This window comes from Molossus molossus, unplaced genomic scaffold (genome assembly GCF_014108415.1).
Source record: "Molossus molossus isolate mMolMol1 unplaced genomic scaffold, mMolMol1.p scaffold_m16_p_3, whole genome shotgun sequence".
Classification (NCBI taxonomy): Eukaryota; Metazoa; Chordata; class Mammalia; order Chiroptera; family Molossidae; genus Molossus; species Molossus molossus.
In genome coordinates this window covers 132,249,060-132,276,606 of record NW_023425366.1, presented here as the reverse complement: position 1 = coordinate 132,276,606, position 27,547 = coordinate 132,249,060, and the positions used below count along the sequence as shown (strand labels likewise).

Sequence of the window (27,547 nt, the reverse complement as noted above, 5' to 3'; positions counted from 1 at the left end):
GGTTTGGCAGCTCTGGGAGGGATGTGTGGAAGCTCAGAGAGGCCAAGTACTTATGTCTCCTCTCACAGCTCAAAAGTGGTGTGACTGGACGTAAACCCTGGGGTCTGGCTCCAGGGCCAGCGGGCTTCATTGCTGCTTCACGTGCCCTCATGCATGAAGTCTGTGGAGCAGGCAGTGTTTCCCCACTTCACAGAAGTGGGCTCAGATTCCTGTACTTGCTTTGACCAGATTTTTATTTTTATTTTTGGTCTAATTGAAGCATCATCAGGAATTGACAGAATTATAGCAGGAATAACGTTTTTCTTCTCCAAATCTGAGAAGCATTTCCAATAGCATACTAGTTCAGATTGTCATAATAATTGTGAATGATGAAGCTTTTTTGTTTTCTCATTGATGGTTGAAAATTTATTTTGTGGGAAAGAGGAAAAGGGGCCCTTCTACAAAATAAGGTTACATAATGCAAAGCAAAATTCAAGTATATCTGCCTTTTCCCAGAAGCTACAAACACATATTAGCAGCCCTAAAGGAAAAGAAAACAGGGCATAACTTTGACTAGGCAATCCCACTTCTAAGAATGTCGCATAGAAATAATTGGACACCTGCACAAACCACACACGTACATACATATGTGTAGGTTTGGTCATGTCAGTGCTACATTGCAGACACCACACGGATTGGTTAAATCACGGTATATGTGTTCTTGGAGAAGAATGTGTCTCATCTCCCCTCCTTGTTGCTGAGGTGGAGTCCTTGCGATACCCTGAGAGGGAATTTTCTGAGACTTGCATGGGAGGATGTGATACAGGAGAAAGCTTTATTTTCATGGAGTGATACCCCCTAGGTTTCCATAGTCCCATTTTCCTTAGTCTCGTCATAGAAGAAGTGTAGGTGGGGTTGTAGTAGAGCTAGAATCAGAGCCATTCCATGTTGGAGCCAGTTCCAATCCAGCATTAGGCTAGCTGCAGTTCATCAGTCCATTGTGTGGGGGCCACAGGGGAGAATGCAGGAAACAAAGCATGAACCATAGCCAGGCATTTCAAGAGAAACCAAGAGAGTGAACTTCTTTGTTCAGGGGATTAAGTATTCAAATCTTAATGTGCTTGTGGTGGCCACGCCCATTCTAGCCAATGAACTGTTTCCAGGTGTGACTGACAGGCAGGTACCCTCCATATGTCATCCCAACTTTATTGACACGTGTCTGTCTTTTCATTGTTGGATCCCTTCCCTAGTGTTTTGTAGGGAACATGTCTATAATGTCTGGCCTTTTCTTTGCTGCTTTTCTGTTATTAATAACTAATTATAATAATATCATTTCCTCCTTAGAATAAGCCTCTTTGTAATTGTACAAAGGATAAATGCACTAAGGCCTTCATCTTTTTTGTAATTGCTTCCTGTTAAGGGGTATAGTTCTGCCTGTCCAGGTATTCTCCCTATCTGACAGGAAGGAGGAGCAAAAGGGAAGGAGAGTCTTCAGGCAGGGAAGAGGGATTTTTCAGTCAAGATAAATCTGGTGTCCCTGGGAGGTGACGTAGCCGCTGTCCAAGAGGATGGTGTGTTGTACAAACTGGCATTCTTGTTGTATTTCAGAAATGACAAAACTTGGCAAGAAGGTTAAAAGGCACAATTCAAAAGTGAGGAAACTTATAGCAACTGAAAGTCTAATGAGCAGTAAAACTCGTGATGAAAGGAAAGACTAATTTTTCAGTGGCCCAGGTTAGGTTGGGGGAGTGGCTTCCCTGGGGCAGGTGTATCACACCTGTCTGAAGCCCTTTTGTTTACCATACTTAAATTAAGCTAAGGGAAGTAGTCTAAGATTCCCCTCATGAGAAATGGGGGCCCTTTTCTGTTTGAACCATTGGGGCAGAAAAGGGAAAGCAGTCAAGTGAAGCCAATAGATTGTCCATATTTTATTGACTCAGTCGTAAGTCCAAATAGTTGAGTGTCATATTTCAGGAGACAGTGATGCAAATGGCTTCCATAGTGAGGCCTGTATTGTGTGAGCAAGGAATTAGGTGGACAAGGACATAGTTGTACATCTATGAAAACAGATAGAAACAAATACAAAGGTTAATGTACACAGCAGATCCTAAAGCAGTTGAGATGACTTTTGGACGCAAGGCTCCTGTTGGAATGAAAGTGCAGTGACGTGTATTCCGTGGAACACTATGGGGCATTTAAAACGACGGGGACTGATGCTGAAGACCTGCGTTTACTGACATAAAGGTGCTCACGGTATAGTGCTGAGTGTGTCTTGAGTTGTAGTGGGGCCTAGTGTTGAAGTGTGGGCTCTGGAGCCGGGATGCCTGGGTCTGAATCTCTGTTGTGTTGTTAACAACCATCAGGATAAAGCAGAAGTCAAGTTGCTTTTCTCTAACCACTCTGAGCCTTTTTTTCTCCTGTAACATGGGAGGAACAGTAGTTTCTGTCTTTTAGTCAATTGCATGGTTTCAACAAGATATTCCATTTGCAGTGCTTAGAGAAGTGCCCAATGCATAGTGCTTGAGCATTTGTAGTGTTGTCAGAATTGCCAACATGTTTGTTTTTTTTTTAAATGTTTTTATTGATTTTCTTAGAGAGAAAGGAGGGAGACAGAGATAGAAACATCGATGTGAGAGAAACATGGATCGGCTGCCTCCTGCACGCCCCCTACTGGGGATCAAGCCCACAACCAGGCATGTGCCCTGATTGGGAATCGAACCAGGACCTCTCAGTCCATGGGAAGATGCCCAATCCACTGAGCCACACCGGCCAGGTGCAAACATGATTTTTATATTCGCATGAAGGAACTGGAAAGGAGCTATGTCAAAATATCACTGGAGGGTGAGAGTTTAGATCATCTTAACTCATTTTTTTGGCCTGTGTTTTCTAACTTTTCAGCAAGTATAATGCATTTTTATATTTTTATTTTTACAAATTCTGAAGTAGGAGAAAATAGGGACATCTTATATGTCAGGTGAGTTTTTCTTTGTTTTTTTTTTTTACAATTAAGTAAATTGATGTTTAATCAAGCCAGTGTAAACAGAAGATTGTTTGAAATATGCTGGCCATTCTCTGTGATCTTAAGCAGCGTCTCAGTAACCAAAGGCTGGCCCAGGCTCCTGGGAAGAGGCACCTGGAACTTGACTGTAGGCAGCAACATCCTGCCTTTCAGCTAAATGATTGCAACCCATGAAGAGACGGACATGTTCGATATTGAGAACACTTATTTCTCCCCCTTTATTTTAATGGAAGGAAAATCAGATTTAAAATAATAGGCTCATGTTATAAGGCATTCTTCCTTTTATTTTAAGCACCAATAATCTCAAAGGATGGCCAAAGCTGGGAAGAAACGTCCTGGGGAGTAAAACTCTCGGAAGTCATTACTGCACTGCAAAAAGTGATTTAAAAATTAGGTCGCCTGAATAATAATACACTTTGATTCTTGGGACACCTAAATAAGAAACGTGAGGTATCTTATTAAAAAATTAATCATTTTCAGAATGCAGAAGAGTGGATGCCAGTGTGGAGGATGGTGTGAAGATGTGTGTGACAGGATGATGCCCACAAGCTCTTTGACAGGGGCAGGTTGTGTCAGCTGGGAGTTAGAGCTGTGTGTCTTTTAACAGGTCATGTTCCAAAATGGGGGATTGCCAAGTTTGGTGGCAGTATTTGGTAACATTCAGGACAGACAAGGGAAGTATAGGGAAAGAACAATCTAGCTGAGAGGAAGGATAAGTGCCTTCAGCTACAAGTATCTGACATACCAAATTTCAAATCAAGATGGAAATCCAGAATACCACCCCCCCACACACACACCAAAAAAAAACCCCAAAACAAAAACATGGGGAGTGATTCAAAAAGGCTTTATTGACAGGTTTCCTCCCCCTATTCAATTAAAATAAAATTGTAGTAAATAAAAAACAAATTATGTTCCCTATTTTAGGCACGTTCTACACATGTTGAATAAGAGTGGTGAAAGTGGACATCCTTGTCTTGTTCCTGATCTTAAGAAAAATGTTTTTAGCTTTTGACTCTTGAGTATGATGATGGCTGTTTATTTGTTATATATGGCCTTTATTATGTTGAGGTATGATCCCTTTCTTCCCACTTTGCTGAGCGTTTTTATAATAAATAGATGCTGGATTTTGTCAAATGCTTTTTCTGCATCTAATATCCTTCATTTTGTTTATGACATGTATCACATTTATGATTTGTGGATATTGAGCCAACCTTGTATCCCAGGAATAAATCCCACTTGGGGTCATGGTGCATGATCTTTTTAATACACTGTTGAAATTTGGTTTGCTAATATTTTGTTGAGGATTTTTTCATCTGTGTTCATCAGGGATATTAGCCTATGATTTTCTTTTGTTTTGGTAATGTCTTTAGCTAGTTTGGTATCAGGGTGATGATGGCCTCGTAAAATGAGTTTGGGAACTTCCCTTCTTTTTAAATTTTTGGAATAGTTTGAGAATAATCAGTATTCCTTGAATGTCTGGCTAATTCACCTGTGAAACCATCAGGTATAGAACTTTTCTTTGTTGGGAGATTTTTAATTACTGCTTCAATTTTCTTAGTAATCATCTGTTCATATATTTTGTTTCTTCCTGATTCATTCTTGGAAGATTGTATGTTCCTAGTAATTAATTTATCTATTACTTCCTGGTTGTCCAATTGGTTGGCATATGTTTGTACTGGTTCCAGGTATTCCTTTATATTTCCTGATGTCATTTGTCACTTCTCTTTTATTTCTGATTTTATTTATATGGGTCCTCTTTTTTTCTTGATGAGTCTGGCTAAAGATTTGTCAATCTTGTTTATTTTTTCAAAGAACCAGCTCTTGGTTTCATTGATCTTTTCTATTATTATTATTTTTAAACTCCACATCATTGATTTCCATTCTGATCTTTATTTTCCTTCTTCTACTCTCTTTGGGCTTTGTTCTTCTTTTTCTGGATCCTTTACGTGTAAGTTTAGTTTACTTGAGATTTTTCTGGTTCCTTGAGGTAGGCTTGTATCACTATGAATTTTCCTCCTAGAATTGCTTTGTCTGTGTCCCATCGATTTCGGTCTGTGTGTTTTCGTTTTTATTTTTCTTAAGGTCTCTCCTCCTTGATCTTGTCCTTAACCTATTCATTGTTTCATAACATCTTATTTAACCTCCATGAGTTTGTGTATTTTTTTAGTTTTCTTTTTGTAATTGATTTTTAATTTCATAACATGATTGAAGAAGATGCTTGAAATTTTTTTCAGTCTTATTAAATTAACTGATACTTGTTTTGTGACCTGACATTGTCCTGGAAAATATTTCTTGTGCACTTGAAAAAAATGTATATTCTGCTACTTTGGGATAAAATGTTCTGTCATTATCAATTTAGTTCATCTGTTCTAATGTGTCATTTAAGGCCACTGCTTCCTTGTTCATTTCCTGTCTGGATTGTCTATTCATTGATGTCAGTAGAGTGTTAAAATACCTTTTTGTGACTGTATTAGTTGATCTCTCCCTTTATATCTGTTAATAATTTGCTTTATATATTTAGGTGCTCCTATGTTGGGTGTGTAGATGTTTATAATAGTTATATCTTCCTACTGGATTGATCCCTTTATCATTGTGAAATGCCCTTCTTTGTTTCTTGTTACAGCATTTATTTTAAGCCTAGTTTGTCAGATAAAAGTATTGCTACCCCAGCTTTTTAAAAAAAATTATTTCAGTGAAATATCTTTTCCATCCATTTACTTTCAGTCTGTTTTTCAACATGAAGTGGGCCTCTTATACTCAGCATATCATGGGTGTCGTGTTTTTTTAATCCATTCAGCCACCCTGTGTCTTTTGATTGGACCCTTTAACCCAATTAAAGTAACTGTTGATAGGTATTTTATTGTTTTTGTAGTTCTTTTCTGTTTCTTTCCTATTCTCTTGTATGATGATGACTTTCTGTAGTGTCATCTTTGTATTACTTTCTTTTTATTTTTTATTTTATTTTTGTGCATTTATTTTAGATAGAGCAGGAGGGAGAGAGGAAGAGAGAGAGAGAGAAACATCGACATGAGAGAGACACATTGAGTGGCTGCCACCCACACAACCCCAACCAGGGCTGGGGACAGACTGCCACCAAGGTATGTGCCCTTAGCGGGAACTGAACCCGGGCCTCTCTGGTCCGCAGGATGACGCTCTAATCGCTGAGCCAAACCGGCCAGGGCTCTTTTTATTTCTTGTATGTCTCTTGTAGGTTTGTGATTTGTGGTAACCATGGGCTTCAAATATACCAAGCTATTTTTTTGTTGTTGTTAATCCTCTCCTGAGGGCTTTTTTTTTTCACTGATTTTTATAGAGAGAGTGTGGAAGGAGTGGGGTGGGGGGGAGAGAGAGAGAGAAACATCAGTGTGAGAGAGACACATCTGTTGGTTGCCACCTGCACGAGCCCCAACCAGGGTTGGGGATTGAACTTGCAACCAGGTACGTGCCCTTGACTGGGAATCAAACCTGCAACCCTTCAGTGCCCAGGCTGATGCTCTAACCACTGAGCAAGGCCGGCCAGGGCAATATACTAAGGTATTTTTTTTTTTTTATCCTCACCTGAGGACATTTTTCCATTTTTGTTCAGGTAGAGTGAGAGGAAGAGAGAGAGAGAAACATCAATGTGAAAGGGACACATCGAGTGGCTGCCTCCTGCACGACCCCAACCGGGGCAGGGGACAAACTGCAACCGAGGTACGTGCCCTTAGCAGGAACCGAATCCAGGTCTCTCTGTACTGCAAGCCAAAGCTCTAATCACTGAGCCAAACCAGCCAGGGCTGCTAAGGTATTTTTAATGCCAGTCTATTTTAAGTTAATGGTTCGAACACATTTTAAAATCACTACCATTTTAACTCACCCTCTCCATGTTTATGTTTTTGTCATTTTTTTACTTCTTTAGTGTGTGTTTGTGTGTATCCCCTAATTTATTGTTCTGATTACACATGATCTGCATTTGTATTTTAGCCTTATACTAGCTTTATAGTTGATTGGTCCACTGCTTTTACTAAGTGTTTGCCTTTGTCAATGAGAATTGTTTTTTTCATTCATATTTTTTATCTGTTCTTATCTACTTAAAGAAATTCCTTTAATGTATCTTGTAATACTGGATTAGTGGTGATGATCTCCTTTAGTTTGTCTGAGAAACTCTGTCTCTCCTTCGATTCTAAATGATAGCCTTGCTGGGTTAGAGTAATCATGGTTATAGGTCTTTCCTTTTTATCACTTTGAATATGTATTGCCAGTCTCTTCTGGCCTGCAAAGTTTCTGTTGACAAATCAGTTGATAGTTTTATGGGAGCTCCCTTGTAGGTAACTAACAGATTTTCTCTTGCTGCTTTTAACATTCTTTGTCCTTAATCTTTGGCATTTAAATTATGATTTATGTTGGTCTGGGCCTCTTTGGGTTCATCTTTGGGACTCTCTATGCTTCCTGGATGTGTATGTCTGTTTCCTTTGCCAAATTTAGGAAAGTATTTAGTCATTATTTCTTCAAATAGGTTTTCAATTCCTTCTCATTCTCTCTTTTCTTTCTGGTACCCCTATGTTACAAATGTTCATGTGCTTGATGTTGTCTAAGAGGTCCCTTAAACTATCCTCGGTTTTTTAAGTATTTATTTATTTATTTTTTCTGTTCTGATGTTTTGTCTTTTAGGTCAATGACTTGATCTTCTGCTTCATCTAATTTGTTATTGATTCCCTCTTGTGTATTCGTTATTCGGTTACTGTCATCTTCATTTTTGACTGGTTCTTTGTTATGGTTTCTATTTCCTTTTTCTATGGTTTCTATCTCTGTGAAATTCTCACTGAGTTCATCTGTTCTTCTTCTAAATTCATTAGCATCCCTGTAAGAAGTGTTTTTAAGTCTGAATGTGGTAGATGGCTAATTTCTATTATGTTTAGTTCTTTTTCTGGAGTTTTGTTCTGTTCTTTCATTTGGGATATATTTCTTTGTCTCTTCATTTTGGCTGCCTCCTTGTATGTGTTTGTGTGTGTTAGATGGGGCTTTTATGTCTCCCGGTCTTGGTAGAATGGCTTCATGTGGAAGATATCCTGTGGGTCCAGTGGCAGTCTCCCTGGCCACCTGAGCCGGGTGCATCTGGGATGTCACCTCTGGGTTGTGTGCACCCTCCTGTTGTACTTGGGCCTCAGTTGCTGTGGACATGTCTGGGAGGGCTGCCCTCACGTGACTGGCTGTGAGGGGTGGCTGGGAGTGTAGCAGAGGAGCTGTTATGTGGAGTCCAGATGAGCTAGTTGGATGGGGTTGAGTGTCAGAGAATCACCAGGTTAATGAGAGCACAGAGTTGGCTCCTGCCTGTGACAGCTGGCTCAGTGGAAGGACAACTGGACCAAGGGACAGTGGCCCTGCAGTGCTGCCATCCTCAGGGAGAGTTGCTCAGACTTCTGCTCCTCTCCTCCTCCCACCCTGAAGTGAGTCAGTTTAGCTCTTCTCTGTATGTCCCATGTGTGTTTGAGCTGGTGTTCATGTCTGGAGCTCAGAGTCAGTGAGTGTGTGGGCCCTATAAGAGTGCATGTCTCCATCGCCCACGACCCTTGTTTTCCTCATAGTCTCAACTGGTTTCCACAGCCATCATCGTGAGGACTCTGCTTTCTGGCACCGGTGCTTTGGGCTGGGGACTTTGGTGTGGGAATGGAACCCCTTGTTCTTCAAGGGAGACCTCCTTACTCTTAAACATCTCACCGTGGGTGTGGGACCTACTCTTTCCCCAGTCTCAGTGTGGCTTCTTTATACCCGTAGTGATGGGAGCTCTCTCATCTGTCTTCATCCCGTAGCGATGGGAGCTCTGCTCTGCCGTCTTCATCCCGTAGCGATGGGAGCTCTGCTCTGCCGTCTTCATCCCGTAGCGATGGGAGCTCTGCTCTGCCGTCTTCATCCCGTAGCGATGGGAGCTCTGCTCTGCCGTCTTCATCCCGTAGCGATGGGAGCTCTGCTCTGCCGTCTTCATCCCGTAGCGATGGGAGCTCTGCTCTGCCGTCTTCATCCCGCAGCGATGGGAGTTCTGCTCTGCCATCTTCATCTTGTAGTGATGGGAGCTCTGCTCTGCCGTCTTCATCTTGTAGTGATGGGAGCTCTGCTCTGCTGTCTTCATACCTGTGGTTATGGGAGCACTGCTCAGCTAGTCTTCTGGTGCTTCTCAGTGGCGGTTGTTGGATCGTTCAGTTGTCACTGTGGTGTGATGTGGAAGATCTGAGCACAGCGTTTCCTGCATAGCCATCCTGACTGGATGTCCCAAAAGTGTGTTATTTTCATCCTTTCAAATTAGGAAGAAATCCCCAAAGAGAATAGGATGAAAAATTAAAAATGTCCCCTTTTAATGTCTGGGGTATATAATTTCATTTTATTCACATTGTAGTATTTATTTATTTTTTTGAGACTTTAGCTATATTAACTCTGAATCAGGAGAAGGGGTATTAGCTGTCAAGATTAGTTCATGACTTCCCTCGTTACACCTCTGCTTCAGTCAGAAAATAAACAACAAGCTAACATGCACGTGACTCAGTTCTGTTCTATGAGGCGGATTGATACGTGGTGATGGGGAGGTTACTTAGTAACAGGTGATGTGCATGAGACTCAGTTTTGTTTCATGAGGCGGATTAATATGTACTGGTGGGGAGGTTGCTTAGTAAAAGGTGAGGTGCGTGTGACTCAGTTCTCTGTTTCATTAAGTGGTATTTATAAATGTTGGTTGGGAGGTTACTTAGTAAAAGCAGAAGTATAAACTGGTAAGCAGTCTGGGCTGCATGTGAATTGATTTGGTTTAGGAAGTAGAAGTGCAGTTCTGCTCTAACTTACTTTTTCTTCACCTCTGCTTTTGAGGTGTGTATATAGCCCTCATCTGGAGATAATCCTTAAAAATGTTTTAAAGTCTGCCCTGGCTGGTGTGGCACAGTGGTTAGAGTGTTGGCTCACAAACCAATGGGTTGCAGGGTCGATTCCTGGTCAAGGGCATGTACCTGGGTTGCAGGTTCGATCCATAGCCCTGGACGGGGTGGTATGGGAGGCAAACATTCAGTGTCTCTCACTTAATATCAACATTTCTCTTTCTCTATCTCCTTCCTTCCTTTTTCTTTCACTCTCTCTAAAAATCAGTACCCCCCCCCCAAAAAATACCCTTGGGTGAGGATTAATAAAAATAATATTTTAAAGTCCTTAATATGGTGGTTCTCCAAATCATGTGAATGAAATGTCACAAAGACAAAGCGGTTTCTCCCATGATAATGAGTGCATGTAAACCCTGGTGAAATGGTGTGGTTAATTTGTTATAGCAATGTCAGTTTCCTGGCTTGAATAGTACACTATATTCATGAACGATGTCATCTTTGAGGGAAGCTGGATAATGAGTCCACAGCACCTCTGCTATTTTGGCAATTTCTTATGAGTCTATAAATGGTTCAAAGTAAGAAAAAAAAAACAAACTAATAAAACCCGTTCGAGGGAGATTCCAAAATGGCGGTGGAGTGAATGGAAGATACACAGACAATCTCCCAGGACCAAACTGGAATTACAACTATAATAAAGACAAATTGATGGAAAAAAGCAACAAAATAGCAGCTTGTGAAGATCATATAAAGCGAGAGACACTGACTCGATCCTGATAGGATTGCGGAGGTGCAAGAGGAGGGCTGGGAGCCCACAGACAGCAGCGGCCTTGGCTATGAGCAGTGCCCTGGGGTTAAACTCTCAAGCGGCTTCACAGCGCAGAGCTGGGACAGACACTAAAATAGCCACAACCACTCACCTTGGGCTCTGGCAGAGGGAGGGCGGACTGGACTGGAACTGTGTGGGGACACTTGGGATTTGGAGGGTGCTCAGAGCTTTTACTAACTTGCAGCCACGCAGGACAGTGGCCATCTTACTCTTTCCCAGGGATCTGGGGAGAGGCAGCGAACCCTCCCTCAGATATTCAACCCTGCTGAGGTGGCCCATTAAATGCAGATTGAGGCTCACTAACAACCACATCTGCCCCACCCTCAGGAAATCTCCTAACTGCTGAGCATCTGAGGGAGTTTTTCATTCAACTGAGAACCCAAGGCTCTTCAAATACCTGCTACTGATAGCCTCCAGGCAAAAAGCTAGAGGACAACTGTACAATTCCTGAGCTAGCAACTCTAACCAGGAAAGTAAGACTTGACAGTGGTGTTTAACGTGGTTCCTCCCTCGCTAATCCAAACCCAGGAAAGGGAGCCACAAACAGCAGAACACCAACACTCACACAGAAAATTTGGCAGGCTACAAAGCACACTGTGATAGGCAAAAGGGTGAACCAAAAGCCAAATCAAAGAACAAGAGACCTCTACTGAAGCTGAGATAAATGTGGAGCAGTTAAGCAAGTTAACAGAGCTAGAATTCAGAGCCATGATCTTGAGGAAGCTCAACAGCATGAATAAGGACAGAGATGGTGAAAATCAACCAATTGGAAATTAAAAACCACCAAGAAGAAATCAAGAATTACATATTAGAAATAAAGCACACATTGGAAGGGCTAAATAGCAGAGTAGAGGAAGCTGAGGACCAGATCAGTGAATTAGAAGACAGGGTAGAAAAATTCAACCAATCAGAAAAACAAAAGGAAAAAAAAAATTAAAACACAGGAAGGCAGCTTAAGAGAACTGTGGGACAACTGGAAACATAATAATATTCGCATCATAGGAGTCCCTGAAGAAGAAGAAAATGAGCAAGGGTTAGAGAATATATTTGAAGAAATAGTGACAGAAAACTTACCTAATTTGGTGAAGGAAGAAGGTATTCAAGTTCAAGAAGCACAGAGAGCCCCAAGTAAGAACAACCCAAAAAGGCCCACACCAAGACACATAGTAATTAAAATGCCAAAAATTAAAGGGAAAGAGAGAATCCTAAAGGCAGCAAGAGATAAGCAACAGGTTACCACAAAGGAAACCCCCATAAGGATCTTGGCTAACTTCTCAACAGAAACACTACAGGCCAGAAGGGAATGGCATGAGGTAATCAAGGTAATGAAAAACAAGGATCTGAATCCAAGACGACTCTACCCAGCAAGGCTGTCATTCAAAATAAAAGGTCAAATAAAAAGCTTCCCAGACGAAAAAAGGCTAAGGGAATACATTAGCACGAAACCAGCACTGCAAGAAATGTTAAAAGGACTGCTTTAATTAGTAGAAGAAATAGGAAGAAATATATAACAAAAATGGCAATAAATAAGTAAATATCAATAATGACCTTAAATGTAAATGGATTGAATGCTCTGATAAAAAGACACAGAGTACTGTACCTGATTGGATAAGAAAGCATGACTCATCTACATGTTGTTTACAAGACACCCACCTCACAACAAAACACTCACATAAGTTGAAAGTGAAGGGATGGAAAAAAATCTTCAAAGCAAACAGAAAGGAAAAAAAAGCTGGGGTAGCAATACTCATATCTGATAGAACAGATTACAAAATGAAGGCCATAACTAGAGACAAAAATGGCCACTACATAATATTGAAAGGATCTATCCAACAGGAAGATATAAACTTGATAAACATATATGTATCCAATATTGGAGCACTAAAATATATTAAAAATCTGCAGGACTTCATAGGAGAAACTGACAGCAATACAGTCATAGCAGGGGACTTCAACACCCCGCTGGATAGATCCTCTAGAATAAAAATTAGCAAGGAAACAGAGTCTAAATGAAGCACTAGATTAAATGATTTTTATAGCTATCTACAGAGAACTACACCCCAAAACTACAGAATTCACATTCTCTCAAGTGCACATGGGACATTCTCAAAGATAGAGCACATGATAGGACACAAACTAAATCTCTACAAGTTCAAGATTGAAATCATATCAAGCATCTTCTCAGATCACAATAGCATGAAACTAGAAATCAATTGCAACAAAAACATGCAAAGACATTTGAACACATGAGGCTAAATAGCATGTTATTAAACAATGAATAGGTTACCGAGGAGATCAAGGAAGAAATTAAACACTTCCTGGAAACCAATGAAAATGAACACACAGCAACACAAAATATATGGGATGCAGTGAAAATAGTGTTGAGAGGGAAGTTCATAGCACTACAGGCCTACCTCAAAAAACAAAATTTTCAAATAGACTGTCTAACATGACAACTTAAAGAACCTAGAAAGCAAACAAAAAGAAAACCCCAAAGCAAGTAGAAGGAAGGAAATAGTAAAGAGCAGAGCAGAAATTAATGACATAGAGACCAAAAAAAAAACCAAAAAACACTTTAAAGGATCAATGAAACAAAGAGCTGTTTTTTTCGAAAAGATAAACAAGATTGATGGACCCTTAGCTAGACTCACCAAGAAACAAAGAGAAAAAACCCAAACACACAAAATCAGACATGAAAGAGAAGTAACAACTGGCACCACAGAAATACAAAACATCGTTAACAACTAGTATGAACAATTATATGGCAACAAATTGAACAATCTAAGTGAAATGGACAAATTTCTAGAATCACACAATCTCCCAAAACTGGGCCAGAAAAAAATAGAAAACTTGAACAGACCCATAACAACTAAGGAAATTGAAGAGGTAATCAAGACTCTCCCAGCAAACAAAAGCCCAGTCTCGGATGGCTTCATGGGGGAGTTTTACTGAACATTCAAAAAAGAACTAACACCCATTCTCCTCAAACTATTTCAAAAAATTTAAGAAGACTTCCAAACTCGTCTTATGAGGCCAGCACAATTCTAATTCCAAAACCAGAAAAAGATACTACAAAGAAGGAAAATTACAGGCCCATATCCCTGATGAACATAGATGCGAAAATCCTGAACAAAATACTAGCAAATTGGATCCAGCAATACATCAAAAAAATTATTCACCATGACCAAGTGGGATTCCTCCCAGGGATGGAAGGCTGGTACAATATTCGCAAATCAACAAATGTGATACGCCACAGAAATAAAATGAAGAATAAAAACCACATGATCATATCAATAGATGCTGAAAAAGCATTCGACAAAGTGCAGCATCCATTTCTGATAAAAACACTCAGCAATGTGGGTCTAGAGGGGTCATATCTCGATGAATAAAGGCCATATATGAAAGACCTACAGCCTACATCATACTCAATGGGCAGAAACTAAAAGCATTTCCCTTAAGAACAGGAACAAGACAGGGATGTCCACTTTCGCCACTCTTATTTAACATAATACTGGAAGTCTTAGCGACAGCAATCAGACATGAAGAAAAAATAAAAGGGATCCAAATTGGAATTGTCATTATTTGCAGATGATATGATATTATATATAGAAAACCTAAAGACTCCATCAAAAATTTACTAGACTTAATAAACGAGTTTGGCCAAGTAGCAGGATACAAAATTAACATCAAGAAATCGAAGGCATTCTTTTTTTTGGCGGGGGGGGGGGATTCTTTTTTTTTTTAATTTTTAAAAAAATTCTTTAATTTTATTTTTGTTACAGATGTTTCTCCCTTTTTACCCCCTTGGCACCCTCCTCCCCATCACCCCTGCCCCATCCCCAGCTTTGATGTCTATTGGTTATGTATACATGCTTATAAGTTCTATGGTTTATCTCTTCCCACCCCCACAATCCCCTCTTCTGAGGGTTGTCAGTCTGTACTCCCTTGTTTCTGGGTCTACCGTATTCCTCAGACTGTTATGTTCATTGTAGTCTCGACGACATTCTTATACACCAATGATGAACTCACAGAAAGAGAAATGGAAAAACCAATTTTATTTACCATCGTGGCAAAAATTTAAAATACCTAGGAACAAACTTAACCAAAGAAGTAAAGGACCTATTTTCAGAAAACTACAGGACATTGAAAAAAGAAACAGAGGAAGATATAAAAAAGTGGAAGCACATACCTTGTTCATGGATTGGAAGAATTAACACCATTAAAATGTCCATATTACCCAAAGCAATCTATAGAGTCAATGCAATCTGCATCAAAATACCAACGACATATTTCACAGAACTAGAACAAATACTTCAAAAGTTCATACGGAACAAAAATACCCCAAATAGCCACGGCAATCTTGGAAAAGGAAGGACAAAGTAGGTGGGATCACAATACCAGATATCAGGTTATACTACAAAGCGACTGTAATCAGAACAGCCTAGTACTGGCACAAGACAGGCATATAGACCAGTGGAACAGAATAGAGAACCCAGAAATGGATCCAATACATTATACTCAGTTAATATTTGACAAAGGAGGCAAGAGCATACAATGGAATAAAGACAGCCTCTTTAATAAATGGTGTTGGAAAAATTGGACAGCTACATAAAAATGAAATAGACCATCAACTTATACCATACACAAAAATAAACTCAAAATGGGTTAAATGTGATCTGTGAATCCATAAAAATTTTAGAAGAAAATGTAGGCAACAAAATTTTGGACATCATATGCAGCAGAATTTTCACTGATACATCACCTAAGGCAACAGAAACAAAGGAGAAAATGAACACATGGGACTACATCAAACTATAAAGCTTTTGCACAGCGAAAGAAACCACCACCAAAATAGAAAGGCAACCCACTGTATGGGAGAGCATCATTGCCAATGATATATCAGATAAGGGGTTAATTTCCAATATATAGAAAGTACTCATACAACTCAACAAAAGGAAGACAAAGAATCCAATTAAAAAATGGGCAGAGGAACTAAATAGACACCTCTCCAAACACAACATACAAATGGCCAAGAGACATATGAAGAAATGCTCAACTTCACTAATCATCAGAGAGATGCAAATTAAAACAAACAATGAGGTATCACCTCACACCTGTCAGAATGGCTGCCATCAACAAATCAGCAAACAAGTGTTGGCAAGGGTGTGAAGAAAAGGGGATTCGAGTACACTGCTGGTGGGAATGCAGACTGCTGCTTCCACTATGAAAAACAATATGGTGTTACCTCAAAAAATTAAAAATTGAACTGCCATTTGACCCAGTGATTTCACTTCTAGGAATATACCCTAAGTAGCCTGAAACACCAATCAGAAAGAATATGTGTACCCCCATGTTCATAGCAGCACTATTTACAATAGCTAAGATCTGGATACAGCCCAAGTGTCCATCAATAGACGAACGGATGAAAAAGCTGTGGTACATATACACAATGGAATACTATGCTGCTGTAAGAAAGAAAGATCTCTTATTTTTTGAGACGATATGGAGGGACCTGGAAAGTTTTATCCTAAGTGCAAGAAGCCATGCAGAAAAAGACAAATATCACATGATCTCACTTATTTGTGGAATATAATGAACATAACAGTCTGAGAAACGGGGTAGTCCCAGAGACATGGAAGTAGGGTATAGACTGACAACCCTCAGAAGAGGGGGTGGTGGGGGAGGGAAGAGATAAACCACAGAACTTATGTGCATGTACACATAACCAGTAGACAGGGATGACAAAGCTGGGGAGATGGTGGCGGAATGGGGAGGATGGTGTCAATGGGGTAAATCTGTAACCAAAATAAAATTAAAAATAAAAAATTTGTTCAGTAGGGGCAACTCGAACAGCAATGTTATATTTACGTATGGATTCTTTGGCCATTAAATATAATGAGGTAGATTTGTGTGTCCTAATGGGGGTGAGCAAGGGCCATGCTATATTGTTGAGTAAGAAAGGCAAGTTGCAGTTTAATATTTGTAAGATTTTCTATATTTATAAAACAACAACAGTGTAAAACTTCACACTTTTCCAGCAAAAGCTCTATTTTTACAGGGCACAGACAAGGGTTTAGGGAGAAACACCATAGTGTTGACACTGGCAACCCCTAGGAAGTAGGAGTTGGGCGGGAAGACATTCCCTTTTTACTTGATGCACGACAATGTTGTTCGAACTTCTGACCAAAAGCATTTCTCATTTTTATAATTTTTGTAATTAAAATATAAGTAAAGGAAATGTAGGGGCCTGATGACTCTCCCAGCCCTACTGTGTCTGCGTACTGATGTGCCGATTTGCACCTTTGTCCTTGGTTCACTAAGCCAGCAGGCTCGTTTCCATCTCAGTCTGGTTTGAACTGTTTCTCATCTCAATCTTGCCAAAGAAAATTAATCCTGTTGCTTCTCAGAAAAAAATTAGTAACCTCTAACAGATCTGCCTGAGATCCATAACATTTGGCTCCCTGGACACTTAATATTCCTGTATGACAACAGAGCCTTTGTTTTTTTAAAGTTATATTCTTGGATTCACTTTTAACATGCTTACTTCCTGTAAAAAGAAAACATTTTAAACATTTGTTTTGTCTTAATGGCCAGAGTATTTTGTTCATGTGTTGGCATTTGCCCTAGTTCACCTTTGCAGAAGTGGTGGGCCAAGACACTAATTTGTTTATGCATGTTTTGTGTGTTGTGCACACTTACGCACACATACATGCATGTGTATGAGAGAGGAAGCTACATGAGGCCATGGGTTTCTGTCTGATTTCCTCACTGCCCTGTCCCCAGTGCCTAGAATAGTGACTGATACATAAAATTGCTCAGTGAGTGATTATTTGTGTGTGCTGGGGAGTATCAGTGTGATAATTATACACGATATCTCTTTCTCAGCCTATCACAGGAACCACTTTGATACTGATCTCTGAGAAGGACCTTTAAGATAGAAATGCTCCATGAGTGGGTTAGGGAAGTCATTTGTGACATCAGCAATTTTATCATAAGCTGAAGTGCTTCTGGCTGCAAGGAACAACCCTAACAGGCCTTACTTACAAAATAATCCATGGTGCTCTCTGGAATAACGGGCCGGCTTGGGGCAGCCGGTTCTGTCCATGTCTGCTGTGCCGTCTCCAGAGAGCAACAAAGTGGCTGCAGTCCTTCCAGAGGTAGAAACATGGGAGTCTCCAGTTCCTTGCGTTTATGTTTAAGAACAGGAAATCTTTCCTCGAAGCCCCTGTCTCAGCAGCTAGAAATGGTCCTGGGTCTGTGTCTAAACCTACCACTGGTGGGGAGTGGGCCACTGTGATCGTTTTGGACCTGCATTAGTCTGCCTGGTGTGTTCAGGCTGCAGTCACAAGCTGCCACAACCTGGGTGGCTTATAAACAACACACATTTATTTTCCACAGTTCTGGAGGCTGGGACATCCAAGGTGAAGATGCTTTCAGTGTCTGATGAGGGTCCACACCCTGGGTCATAGATGGCTATCTTTTTCCTGTGTCACCACATGGCAGAAGAGGCAGAGGAGCGTTCCTGGGTTGCTTTTATAAGGGCCCTAATTCTATTCATGAGAGCTTCACCCTCATGACCTAATCTCCTCTCAAAGCTTCCAACTCCTAAAACCATCACTGCTGGTTAGGTGACCATTCAGACCACAGCAGGCTGCCATGATAGACTGGTGACTTAAACAACAGAAACATTTTCTCATGGTTCTGGAGGCTGAAAGTCTGTCATCAAGGTGCTAGCAGGGCTGGTTTCTGGTGAGGCTTTTCTCCTTCACCTGCAGACCTCCGTCTTCTCACTGTGTCCTCACGTCGTCTGTCTGTTCTGCATGCATCTGCCTTCCTGGGCTCTCCTTAAAAGCCTTGTCTCCAAACACAGTCACCTTTGAGGTTAGAGCTTCAACATAGAAATGGAGGTGGGGAGGGTGTTGCATAATTTAGTCCATAATAGGACCCAGCCTGATTTTTGTTGGACATAAATATGAATAAAATCAGAGTTTTGGGGGTGGTGGTGCCAACAATACCTCCGAAGTCAGCTATCACCTTAATTATTCAGGCAACATAGTGGGATGCCATTGGAAAGGGTGTATTGCACTCACGAAGACTGGTTTTACTTTTTGACTTTGGGGCTAGATTTAAATATACATCTCATTTTCACCACTTACTAGGAAGTGGCTGAACCTGTCTGAGCCCGGGCTCCCTGTGCTGTAAAGGTGGGGACCATTTACACAGCCTATGAGACTGTCATGAAGACTAAGTAAGAAAGTGTGGGAAGTGCACCTATGCATGACGAGGTGACCTTGTCTGTGACATTCAAGATCTCCCCAAACCACCGCTGTAAACAATAAATCTTCCATTGATTTTGTTTTTTTAATTTTTTTTTTAATCTTCACCCAAGGACATTTTTTCATTTTTTGTTCAGATAGAGCAGGAGGGAGAGAGAGGAAGAGAGAGAGAGGGAGAGAAACATTGACATGAAAGGGAGACATCGAGTGGCTGCCATCCGCACGACCCAACCAGGGCCGGAGACAAACTGCAACTGAGGTACGTGCTCTTAGCAGGAACCAAACCTGGGTCTCTCTGGACCACAGGCCGACGCTCTAATCACTGAGCCAAACCGGCCAGGGCTCTTCCATTGATTTAAAAGAACAAACAAACAGGAGCTCTTTAAAGATTTGTAATTGTCTTAAGATAGCTCTAAAGCCGTTAACACTACTCCAACAAGTAAAACATTAACTTTCTTTTGGGACAGAAAGTATGCTTCAGAAGTTGTGGAGAGGAACTGTGGTGAAGGGTATAGAGGCTGAGGTCACACCCAGCCCCAGCAGCTGGCTGTGTCCCCTTGGTCAAAGTACATCAGTGTTTTGGTACTCAGTGTTTCATGTGTGAAATGGGAGGCTTGTCTTCTGGGTGGTCATGAGCGGTGAGAGCACAGCACAGAGGACTCCTCACTGTGATGGGCGGCACCAGATGCAGGCCAAGTGTTGGTGTTTGAGAATTCCATCAGCACCTGGTGCGATGGGGAGGGAGTGGGGAGTCCTAGGAGAGATGGGTAGTACTTTCCATTCTCATCAGTACCTCTCTCATCATCCTGTAGTTACCCTGCAGGCAGGATGGTACCACCACCTGTGTCATCTGCCAACTGAAGCCCAGGCTTAATTAAGTCAGATGACTGACCCGAAGTCTTCCTGTTGGCAGTTGGTGAGACGGTATTTGAACCCAAGTGTGCCTGATGCCAGGGCCCACCTCTTAGCCATTGTATGAAATGCCACAGGAGTCCACTTTTGTCTCTGCCACGCTCCCCATCCCTTCCAGGCAGTAAGGATTGTGGAAGTGGACATGAAACTACATTTATTTTAGATTATTTCTTTGGAAATCTCTTGGTGAGAGGTGTTGCTTTAGGTTCTCCAACCTGTTGATTTTTATTATTTTTTAAAATTTGTTAGATTCTGCTAACTGAGATGATGGAGCGATGCAAGAAACTAGGAAACAAGTAAGTATTTTAAAATTAATAAGGCATGAGTTGGAAATGGAGGCGGTTGCTGTTTTTGAGCTTGGCATTGTGGGCAAGAGGGCCAGCGGGCAGGAGTGCTTGGGGATCAGGAAGCTGGAAACCAGATGCCTGACTCTCCTCTCTCTCAGTTTTGTGAACTTCGGTCATTTGCTTGACCTCTCTGTGACCCCGTCTCCTTATCTGTAAACTGTAAAATGGGTTTAATAATAGTCCTTTCCTCATGGTGCTGTGATAATTGGTAGGGTCAGAATAAACTCATCTTCTCGTCTCTCCTTTTGGTGGTAGATATCTCTAAGTCTCTGGGTCCCTGTGTCCCAGAACAGTGATTTTCATAAGAGACATGAATGGATATATATTTGCAGTTTGGATCAATATGGTTACTTAATGTTTAGTTTTATTAGTGTACCAGCCTACTGAAGGTTGAATTTACTTCTGTTTAAATGGAGTTGACTGCTTGTTTATTTACCTGTCCCTCCATCCACCCACCCACCCATCCATCCAATCCATCCATCCATCCATCCATCCATCCATCCATCCATCCATTCATTTAGTCAATTTAACATTTATTAAGTTTCTATTAAGCACCAGACACCATGTTAGTCTCTAGAGGTTGCCTTTTTACTCTAGTTTTTTTTTTAAACCTTATAGGGCAGTCAGTAATCCTTCTGGGCAATGTATGTCCTACAATTACAGCAACTTGTCTTGGGAGAGGCTCTGCCTGTGTGTGGGGAAAGTGCGGGGGGCTGTGTGTGGAAGGGCTCTGCTAATCTCCAGGCCTTGGGCGGGGCTCTGCCTACATGGGCCATGGGTGGGGCTCTGCCAACGTGGGCGTGTGTGTCTTGCAGTGCCTTGCTTTTGAATTCTGTGATGTCTGCCTTCCGGGCCGAGTTCATCGCCACCAGGTCCGTAGATTTCATTGGCATGATTAAAGAGTGCAATGAGGCCGGCTTCCCCAAGGTAGGCTCTTGACCTAATGCTTAGCAGGAGGACACGTAGGCAGTATTCACTCAATATCTCTTCAGAGAGGAAGTGTGTGTCAGGGCAGCTGGGTCCCACAGGAGAGCAAGGGAGGGCTGTCTGTCTGACGAACAGGATGGAAGATGAGTCTGAGGCTGGGGTTGTTGGACATGTGTAATTGCTGCCTGTCAGGGCTCTCCTGTGAGCCCTGAGTCCATACAGTTCACTCACTGTGAAGTATTTAGAAAAGACTTTGCTCTTACATCTCCAAAAATATATCTTTACTCCTTATTTATGCAAAGCTTTGTCCAGCAAGATATTAGGGCCCACAGTTAGCCTCATACAAGGAGCCAGCTCTGCCCTTGGCCCTTCTCTGTCTACCTTGTGATGGTCTGCAGTAGAATTTCATAAAGAGTTATTGGAAGATTAGCCCTTGGGCGAGCTCAGTGGGACAGCTTTAGCCTGAAATTGTTCTTATTTAAAATGTCTGGTATCTTAATGGTTTTGCTTTTTTTAGCATCTTCTTTTTCGCTCACTGGGGTTAAACCTGGCCTTAGCTGATCCTCCGGAGGGTGATCGACTTCAGATTCTCAATGAAGCTTGGAAAGTTATTACTAAATTGAAGAATCCACAGGTGGGTGACCATTCTAACCTTAGATCAACTAGTTTTTTCCCCCAAGTTATGCAGTGTACTCTTTCTTTTAAAAACAATTATATTTTAGGTAATCGTACCTCATTTGTTTAAGAAATTGACTTATTCTAATTGTATTATTTGTTAATCTATAATGGAGAACTTACAACTTTAAAGATGTATTTGTTGCCCAGCCAGTGTGACTCAGTGGTTGAGTGTCGACCCATGTACCAAGAGGTTCCTGGTCAGGGCACATGCCCAGGTTGCGGGCTCAATCCCCAGTGCGGAGCATGAAGGAGGTGGCCAATTGATGTTCCTTTCTCTCTCTCCCTCCCTCTCTCTCTAAAATTAATAAAGAAAAAAAAGATGCGTTTGTCTTATATTTGTATTCCAATTTTGTCTCACTCTTAAAACCTCAAGATGCATTGAAAGAGCAAAATTATAAATATTTGAAACTTTTAAAGACCTGTGACTGCACACAGCATCCAAAATGCAGCAGTCTCTAGTGTTTGGATTTGAATATACCAACCTGGTAGGATATTGTGAAATTGAATATTAATGATCAAGCCAGTAATTAGCAAAAGGGAATTCAGTTCTCTCTCCCTTGAATGGAGACAGCTGAAGCCTTTTTATCCCCATTCTTTAGGCACAGGAAATCTTGAGAAGATGGACCGACTGATGTCAGGGCTGCAGTGCATGCAGGGATGGCCATCAGGCTTGGGTTTCATGCCTTACTGTTTTTGTAGGCAACATGCCAGCAATTTAGATGGTTCCCGGTAAGGAAAGGTGGTATTGCCTGTCTTTGTGGTTATGTGACCAGTTGGATGAAACTTCACATACCTGTACTGTTACTCTCCTGTTAATAGCTGTGTCTATTCAGGTTTCTATAACAGAACATGATATACCCTGGTGGCTTATAAACAACAGAAATTTTCTCTCAGTACTGGAAAGTGGAAGTCTGTTACCATCACAGTGGGATTCTGGTGAGGACTCTCTTTTGGATTGCAGACTGGCAGCTGCTCTCCCTCACATGGCAGAAGGGAGTGAGGAGTACTCTGGGGTCCTCAGGGCACTAACTGTATTCTTGAGGATTCCACCCACATGACCTCATCCACTCCCAAAGGTTCTACCTCCTAATACCATGACATAGTGGGCTAAGATTTCAGCATATACATTTTGGCGGGAGGAGGTCACAAATTCTCAATCCATAACATAGCAGATAGCTGAATATAAATATGTAGCATGTGGTACAATCATTTATCAAGAGGGAAATATTAAAATGAATTCAATTATAAACCCCTTGCTAATCATGACATTTATAATAGTGCACTGAGCATAGTAGTATAATTTAGAAAAATTAAGAATAATTACAAAATCGTATATCTAGGTTAGGTCAGGTTAGGTTTACCAAAATCCTCCATCTGGTTAGAAACTTTTATTTACCCTCAGTGGTTGGCTAACTAAAACAGTGTATTTAGGCTATTTAAATAAAAACCCTCTGGACTTATGGTGCCTGTACCTCAGGGCTTCACAGCAGCCTCTCCTCAGCAGCTCATATTCACAGACTCCTCAGTCTTGAATTGCATGCTCACCTCATCGAGTTTGCCTTCTTAGCATTTCAGTTAGAATGCTCCTGGCTTCTTGTGTGAATGAGAGAACTGTTTCTTCCCTCCCCATTTCATCTTTCTTTGTTTTGAGTGTCAGAATAGACAATGTATACCTGCACACTGTATTTTTTTTTTTTTTTTTGGCTATTTTTTTCCCCATTTTGAGTGTTTCTAAGCAGGCTTTGTATTATAGTTGGTATTCGGTGTTGTAATCCCTCCAACTTTGTTCTTTTTCTCAAGATTGCTGAGGGTATTCGTAGTCTTTTTTTGGTTCCATATACATTTTTGAAATATTTGTTCTAGATCTGTGAAATAATGCCATTGGTACTTTAATAGGGACTGGGGTGAATCTGTAGATTGCTTTGGGTAGTGTGGACATCTTAATGCTGTTGATTTCTCCAATCCATGAACATAGTATATGCTTCCACTTTTTTGTGTCTTCTAATTTCCTTTTTTAATGTCCTATAGTTTTCCAGCTATGGGTCTTTTATCTCTTTGGTTAAGTTTATTCCCAAGTAAGTATCTTATTTTTTGTTATTGTAATGGTAAATAGGTTGATTTTTTTTTTGTTTGTTTGTATTAATACAGTTCATTATTGGTGTATAAAAATGCCATTGACTTCTGGATGTTAATTTTGTATCCTGCTGCTTTGCCGAATTCATTTATTAAATCCAGCAGTTTTAGGATGGAATCCTTTGGGGTTTTCTATGTACAGTATTATTTCATCTGTGAACAACGACAGTTTTATTTCCTCCTTTCCAATTTGGATACCTTTTATTTATTTAATTTTTACTTGTCTGATTGCTGTGGCTAGGATTTCCAGTAGTATGTTGAATAAGAATGGTGAAGGTAGACATCCCTGTCTTGTTCCTGTTCTTAAGGCAAACACTTAGTTTTTGCCCATTGAGTATGATGTTTGGTGTAGGTTTGTCATATATGGCCTTTATTATGTTCGTATGATTCCTCTGTTCCCACTTTGCTGAGAGTTTTATCATAAATTGGTGTTGGATTTTGTCAAATGCTTTTTCTGTGTTTATTAAATGATCATGTGATTTTTATCCTTCATTTTGTTTGTGATAGATCATGTTTATTGATTTGCAAATATTGTACTAGCCTTGCATCCCCAGGATAAATCCCACTTGGTCATAGTGTATGATCTTTTTTAGTGTACTGCTTGATCCAATTTGTAATGTTTTCTTGAGAATTTTAGCATCTATGTTCATCAGAAGTTTTCTTTATAGTGTGTTTAGGGATTAGGATAATGCTGGCTTTGCAAAAAGAGCTTGGAAGTCCTCCCTCCTCTTGGGTTTTCTGAAATTGTTTGAGGAGGATAGGTGTTTGTTCTCCTTTGAATGTTTGATAGAACTTGCCTTTGAAGCCATCTGGTCCAGGACTTTTGTTTGCTCGGAGTTTTTTGATTACTGCTTTAATTTCATTAGCTGTTATTGGCCTATTCAAGTTTTCTGATTCTTCCTGATTGACTTTGGGAAGATTGTATGTTTTTAGGAATTTATCCATTTTGCCAGTGTTCTCCAGTTTGTGGGCATATAGTTGTTCATAGTATTTTGTTATAATCCTTTGTATTTCTGTGATGTCAGTTGTTCCTTCTTCTCTTTCATTTCTGATTTTATTTATTTGGGTCCTCTCCCTTTGTTTCTTGATAAATCTAACTAAAGGTTCACCAGTCTTGTTCTTATTTACTTATTTCTTATCCTCACTTGGGGATATTTTTCTATTGCTTTTTAGATAGAGTGGAAGGGAGAGGGAGGGGTAGAGAGAGAAACATTGATGTGAGAGCGAAACATCAATTGGCCATATCCCCCCTCCTGCACTACCCCCACTGGGGATTCATCCTGCAACCCTGCCACGTGCCCTGACTGCAAATCGAACTGACAACCTCTTGGTGCATGGGACAATGTCTAACCAACTGAGCCACACTAGCCCTGGCTTGCTTATCTTTTAAAAGAATGAGCTCTTGGTTTCATTGATCTTTTGTATTTTTTTTTTTAGTCTATGTCATTTGTTTCTGCTCTGGTCTTTATTATTTCCTTCCTTCTACTTCTTCTGGTCTTTTCTTGTTGTTCTCTAATTCTTTTGGGTGTAAACTTGGATTGTTTATTTAAGCATTTTTTTTTTTGGTTTGTTTCTTGAGATAGGCCTGTAATGCTATGAACTTTCCTCTCAGACTGCATTTGCTGTTTTCCACAGATTTTGGGTTGTTTTATATTCATTTTTGTTTGTTTTCAGGATGGTCTTGATTTCTTCCTTGATTTCACTGGTAACCCATTCATTGTTAATAGCATGCTATTTAGCCTCCATGTGTTTGAATGTTTTTGAGTGTTTTTATTGTAGTTGATTTCTAGTTTCATGCCATTGTGATATGAGAAGATGCTTGATATGATTTCAGTCTTCTAAAATTTATTAAGATTTATTTTTTTGTCCTAACATGCAGACTATCTTTGAGAATGTTCCATGATCACTTGAGAAGAATTTATATTCTGCCGCTTTGGGATGGAGTGTTCTGTAAATATCAAGTAAATTCATGTGATATAGTATGTCCCATAAGGCCACTGTTTCCTTTTTTTTACTTTTGACATTTTGTCTGGAAGATCTATTCAGTGATGTCAGTGGGTTGTTGACGTTCCCTACTGTCATTTTATTTCTGCCGATTTTCTCATTAAAGTCCACCAAGGGTTTTTTTAAAATAAATTTATGTGTTCATATAATGGGTGCATATATGTTTACAAGGGTTATAGTTCTTGTTGGATGGATCCTTTTAGTATTATGTAGTGCACTTTTTTTTCTTTTTAATATGGCCTTGTTTTTTTGTTTTGAGTTTATTGATTTTTTTTCAAAAGAGAGGAAGGAAAAGAGAGAGAGAGAGAGAAAGACATTGATGTGAGAGAGCAGCACTGAATAGCTGTCTCCTGCGCAACCCCCCACCAGGGATCTAGCTTGCAACTGGGGCATGTCTATTTGACCTGGAATCGAACTGGCAGCATCCTGGTGCATGGAACAATGCCAAACCAACTGAGCCATGCCTTCTAGGGCTACAGGCTTTATTTTCCTATTGCTACCCCAGCTTTTTGTTTTATTTACATTTGCATGGAATATTTCCCATCCCTTCACTTTGTCTGTATATATCTTTTCTTGTGAGGTGGGTCTCTTATGGACAGCATATATATGGATCATGTTTTCCTATGCATTCAGCCACCCTATGTCTTTTGATTGGAGCATTTAATTCATTTACATTTAAGGTTATTACTGATAGGTACTTATTTATTGCCATTTTTTATACCAATGTTTCTCTCTGTCTCTGTCTCTCAGTTTCTTCTTGAAGCATTCTCTTTAATATTTCTTGCAATGCTGATTTGGTGGTAATGTACTCCTTTAGTCTTTTTCTGTCTGTCAAGTAGTCTTGGATTCATGTCCTTGCTTTCCATTACTTTGTTGTTTTTTTCTGAGTATGTTTTTTTTTTTTTTTTTTTTTTTTTTAGAGAGGTAGAGAGAGAGAGAAACATTTATGTGAGAGAGAAACATTGATTGGTTGCCTCCTGCACGCCTCCTTCTGGGGATCAAGCCCACAACCCAGGCATGTGCCCTGACTGGGAATCAAACCAACCTCTCAGTCCATGGGATGACACTCAGTCTGCTGAGTCACACCAGCCAGGCAGCTTTTCATTACTTTGAATACTTCATGCCCATATGCTCTGGCCTAAAGTATTTCTGTTGAGAAATAAGATGATAGTTTAATGGGATCTCCCTTGTAGGTAACTTTGTCTCTCTCTTGCTGCCTTAAAGATGCTTTCTTTGTCTTTAACCTTTCTCATTTTAATTATGTGGCTTGGAGTGGGTCTCTTTGGGTCTTCTTGATTAGGACTGTCTGTGCTTCATGAACTTGGGTTACTTTTACCTTAAGCCAGTTAGAGAAGTTTTCTCTCATTTTTTTAAAACATGCTCTGTCTCTATTCTTTGCTTTCTTTCTTCTCCTTCATGTACCCCTATGGTGCAGATGTTTTTGTTTCATGTTTTTTTAATGTTCCCTTAAACTATCCTCTTGCTTTTTAATTATTTTTACTTTTGTTCTGCTCTAATTTGGTATTTTATTCTATCTTGTCTTCCAAATAACTGATTTGATACTTTGCTTTTTTTCTAATCTAGTTTTATTCCTTCCAGTGTATTCT

General features: G+C 40.3%; 1 protein-coding gene across 8 annotated transcripts in view; it reads left to right on the top strand.

Annotated features, from left to right (window-relative positions):
- The window catches only part of VPS35L (VPS35 endosomal protein sorting factor like), a 143,539-nt gene that overhangs the window by 52,431 nt on the left and 63,561 nt on the right, over nucleotides 1–27,547 (top strand). For all 8 annotated transcript variants that reach the window (XR_004961631.1, XM_036278771.1, XM_036278776.1 and 5 more), the window contains 3 exons: nucleotides 20,101–20,147; nucleotides 21,014–21,125; nucleotides 21,643–21,759. Coding sequence is in view for 7 of the 8 variants with exons in the window: in XM_036278771.1 (XP_036134664.1) it covers nucleotides 20,101–20,147; nucleotides 21,014–21,125; nucleotides 21,643–21,759 (276 nt within the window). In the remaining variant the exon portion in view is untranslated. The remainder of the gene's footprint in view (nucleotides 1–20,100; nucleotides 20,148–21,013; nucleotides 21,126–21,642; nucleotides 21,760–27,547) is intronic.